The 3,520-nt window shown below is 53.9% G+C and overlaps 1 protein-coding gene across 1 annotated transcript; it reads right to left on the bottom strand.

Annotated features, from left to right (window-relative positions):
- Window positions 1-1,908: 1,908 nt before the first annotated feature.
- LOC117862630 (uncharacterized) lies at window positions 1,909-2,835 on the bottom strand. Its single transcript, XM_034746131.2, has one exon. It carries the CDS (start codon window positions 2,547-2,549, stop codon window positions 2,184-2,186), a length of 366 nt encoding a protein of 121 aa, XP_034602022.1. The 5' UTR covers window positions 2,550-2,835; the 3' UTR covers window positions 1,909-2,183.
- Between the last annotated feature and the right edge of the window lie 685 nt (window positions 2,836-3,520).

Raw genomic sequence — 3,520 nt, 5'->3', positions numbered from 1 at the left:
AATTCTTTTGGTTTCTGTTTCAAGGATGAATCCAACTGTGGCAGCTCGCTGGGGCCAAGGGGCTAAATGCCCTGGACCTAGGGAGGCTGCTGGTCTAGAGTGTGGCTTAGGTAGCCCGGGTCAGGTCCTTTTTCTTGCTTAAGCCGTAAGTTTCTTTGTAAGTTGAGACCTCACACCTCTCATTATGGTCCAAGCTGAGATGGTGTTTCTGTAATTAGGCTTTTTATTCTCTCTTAATAATATAAAGATACGCAGCTCTCCTGCGTGTTCGAGAAAAAAATATCTTTTCTGTTTCCTCTGTCGCAGAGAACGACAGTGAAGTTATCATGTGCCTAAGATGGAGTGTGCTCAAGATAAATAACCTAAACATTCCTATCTTAGATATATATGCTCAAAATAAAGTTTATCTAGAGTGTATGAAAAGAGTTTGGCAACCGACAGTCAGTACTATTCTTAGATTTAGTCATTAGAGTTGCATAAAGAATGCAAACCATTCTCAAAACTAGACGTGTAATAGCACAGAGCCACACATGTGTAATAGCACAGAGCCACACATGCTACCATGCTAGTTCTTCAAAGTAAGAACTGAGAAGAGATAAGACAAGCAACCCAAAATTAGGGACAATCTTTGCCCGAATCAATGATGGCGGCAATAAACAAGAAGACAAAAATGGAAGTTTTTCAGTACCTCTGCCGAACCAAAGCAAACACGACCATCCTGGATGGCTGGATCGTCCCCCTCTTGGTGTCATCAAACGAACCCAGGGAACGTCAAGCGAGCCATATCGATGCAAGGTCCAAGCTTGTTTTCGCGTCGACGCCAAGTGGCAACCGGCCCTAACCGAACGCATACACATTCCATGCGGCACGCGCAAATTCCAGATCGAGCAAGCGGGTTACCGCTCTTTCCGTCGCCCGGGAGCTGTCTGGATTCGGAGGCCGAGAGCAATTGCGTGATGGAGCACCGCACCCTGGACCCTGGACAGCCGAGCATGGTGAGCTCCATGTGGGTGCGGGTCGGTTTCAGGGGCGCAGTGGCTGAAGGAATGCGCTGTCGATGCCGGTGGCGGTTTCTGCCGTGCCCGTGATTCTACGGTCCCGAATGAACCTGTGAACTCGAGGCCTTGAGGTGTTGAAGAAGAAGAACTCAAGCCATGGCTAGGACAATCCTATCCAAGGTGCATGATGATGAGATTCAGTGGAGGTCGCCGGAGAGAAGCTGGTAGATTGGATCATGTCGTGCTTTTGTTCAGGTCTGTGGTGGGACTGATAAAATATGAATCTCCGGTCGAGGAGCTTGTTGAATTCTCTTCTTTTTATATATAGGAATTGCAGTAACATCACCTTTCTAGGGCGATGTGGAAGGTAAGATTCTCATCATGTCGCTAGCTAGTGGAATTGAGCGCACGAATGTGAACGGGTTCCCATTTTGATCTTCGCGTTCAGACGCACACACCTAGCTTAGCTCACTGTCCCCCTCTCTGCACTCCATGGATCAATTTGGTTTGGTGCTCTGCTCGCTTACCACTGCAGCATCGGCAGTTCATCAAACCAATCTTTCATTGCTGCGAGACCACGGAATTGATTTGGAAGCTGGACTGGATGTGCTGTCATCTATCAAACGAATTCGCCGCTGGTCGCTGCGGAAATTTGATCATCATGGTTAGCGATATGTTGGGGAGGGAGAGAGTCTGAGGCTGTGGCGCTTATGTTAGTTCCTTCACGCGTAGGCATAGAGAACATGGAAATCTGGACATCGATCCTCGCCAGAAAAGATCTTGGCAGGCAGAGGTTAATTTTTATTTTTATTTTTTGAGAGGGGGGGAGAGAGAGAGAAGGCAGAGGTTAAATCTTGACATGAACAAGCAAGGAAGCGAGCGAATTGGAGATCAGCTGAGAGACGAGCTGTTTGGAATCAACCTTGCTATGCCAAGATATATTGATCAAGTCGCTAATCTAGTGTATATACTATCTTTTGTTACAAAAATTCTCTCTAATCTTTCTCCAGCCAGGAAACAAAAGAGGAAGAAACAACTCGACGCCGCGGCTCCTCTGTCCGTTCCGGCAGGTTGCCGCACAGAGACAGAGGACAGAGCCTTCATCCATGATCCGGCAGCCGGGTCGAGGAGAGGCGAAGAGGCGCCGCCGCGACGGATCGGCTCAGGCCGGCTCGTCTCGTCGTCTCATCTGGCGGACCAGGCGGTCGGGGCCGCGCGCCCTGAGGTTGCGACGCGCACGGGCGCGCGCCGGCCGGTCCCTGACCCGCCGCAGCTCCGGCACGGCGTCCGCCGCGTGCCGGCGCACGCCCCGCAGCCGGACCGGCGGCTGCCCCTTGCCCCGGCGTCGGACCAGCGCGCGCACAGGCGGCACTCCTCCTTGCCCGACCCGCCGCACGCCTCGCAGCGCGGCGCGCCTCCGCCCCACCGCAGCGCGGCCGGCGGCGGCCCGGGCCTCCACTGCGCGGCTCCGCCCTCGGACGACTTGTTGGCCATGGCGACGCCCGCCAGCATCCCCAGGCCCGCCGAGGCCACCGCGATCGCCGCCACCATCTCCGCCGCCGTCGCTGCTCGGAGCTCCCGCTCGGGATCGGGGGATCGAGGAAGAGAGAAGGGAATCGAGCGCGCGCGCCCTTCTTGTTCTTGGCTTCGGCCTGGCCGCCTGGCTCTTCAGCTCTCGTGCTAGCTCCGGCCTCTGGTGAGATGCTGCGGTGGAGGTGGTCAGCCGGGGGCGAGCAGGTGAGCTGGTTTTATAGCGCGCGAGGGGCTCAGTCCGGGATGGCCGGCCAGCCGGCCGACGACTCGTCAACGTCAAGGCGGAGGCCGCTGGCGGTCGCGGGCGGGTGGGTGGGTTTTGGCGATTAGCGAGGAGGGAGTGATTAGCAGGCAGGGATTAAATGAGCTAGTGGCCCAGTGGGTGAGGTCAGTGTCGGCGTTGTCGCTTTCCCAGTTGCCCGCCATGATCCGTGATCGCCCACCCCTCCCCTGCTTGCTGGTGTGGTGGCGGTGGACCCACCCGGCCGAGCTCATCTCACCGGCTTTCCCTGCCCATTACGCCGGGCGAACAAGTCGCTGGGAGCAATTTGTGTGAAGTTACCATTTCCGTACAAGTAGCACAGCGCATGGAACCACGTGCTGGTTGAGAATTTTGTGCAAGATCACGCATTTCTGTATTTTTAAGCGAGCAATCGTATCATCATCTTTCTCCATCACTATAGCCTTGTTATATCGAATTGATGGGTGTTATTATTTTTCCACGAGCAGCGTGATGGGTGCGCATACTTGGACGACTGAAGAACGAGAGCGACATGAATGTTGGAGAAAAAGAAAAGGAATTGCCGGGCCTTCTTCAGTTTTTGCGCAGGAAGCAATGTGGCAAGCTGCTGCATGATTTCTGTGGCGGGGCCATGCAAAATGAAATTATAATATTGTATCCCGACGACCAACGCTGCCGAGTCTTTGATTTCTAGTCCTCCCGACGAACCTTCTTAGCGTGGCAGTACAAGATTAAAATAATAAGGTGA

The sequence above is a fragment of the Setaria viridis genome, chromosome 7 (genome assembly GCF_005286985.2).
Source record: "Setaria viridis chromosome 7, Setaria_viridis_v4.0, whole genome shotgun sequence".
Lineage (NCBI taxonomy): Eukaryota > Viridiplantae > Streptophyta > Magnoliopsida > Poales > Poaceae > Setaria > Setaria viridis.
This window is presented reverse-complemented; position numbering and strand designations above follow the sequence as displayed.

Excerpts from the sequence above, each read along its gene's own strand:
- LOC117862630 (XM_034746131.2), bottom strand. The coding sequence starts at position 2,549 with ATGGTGGCGGCGATCGCGGTGGCCTCGGCGGGCCTGGGGATGCTGGCG.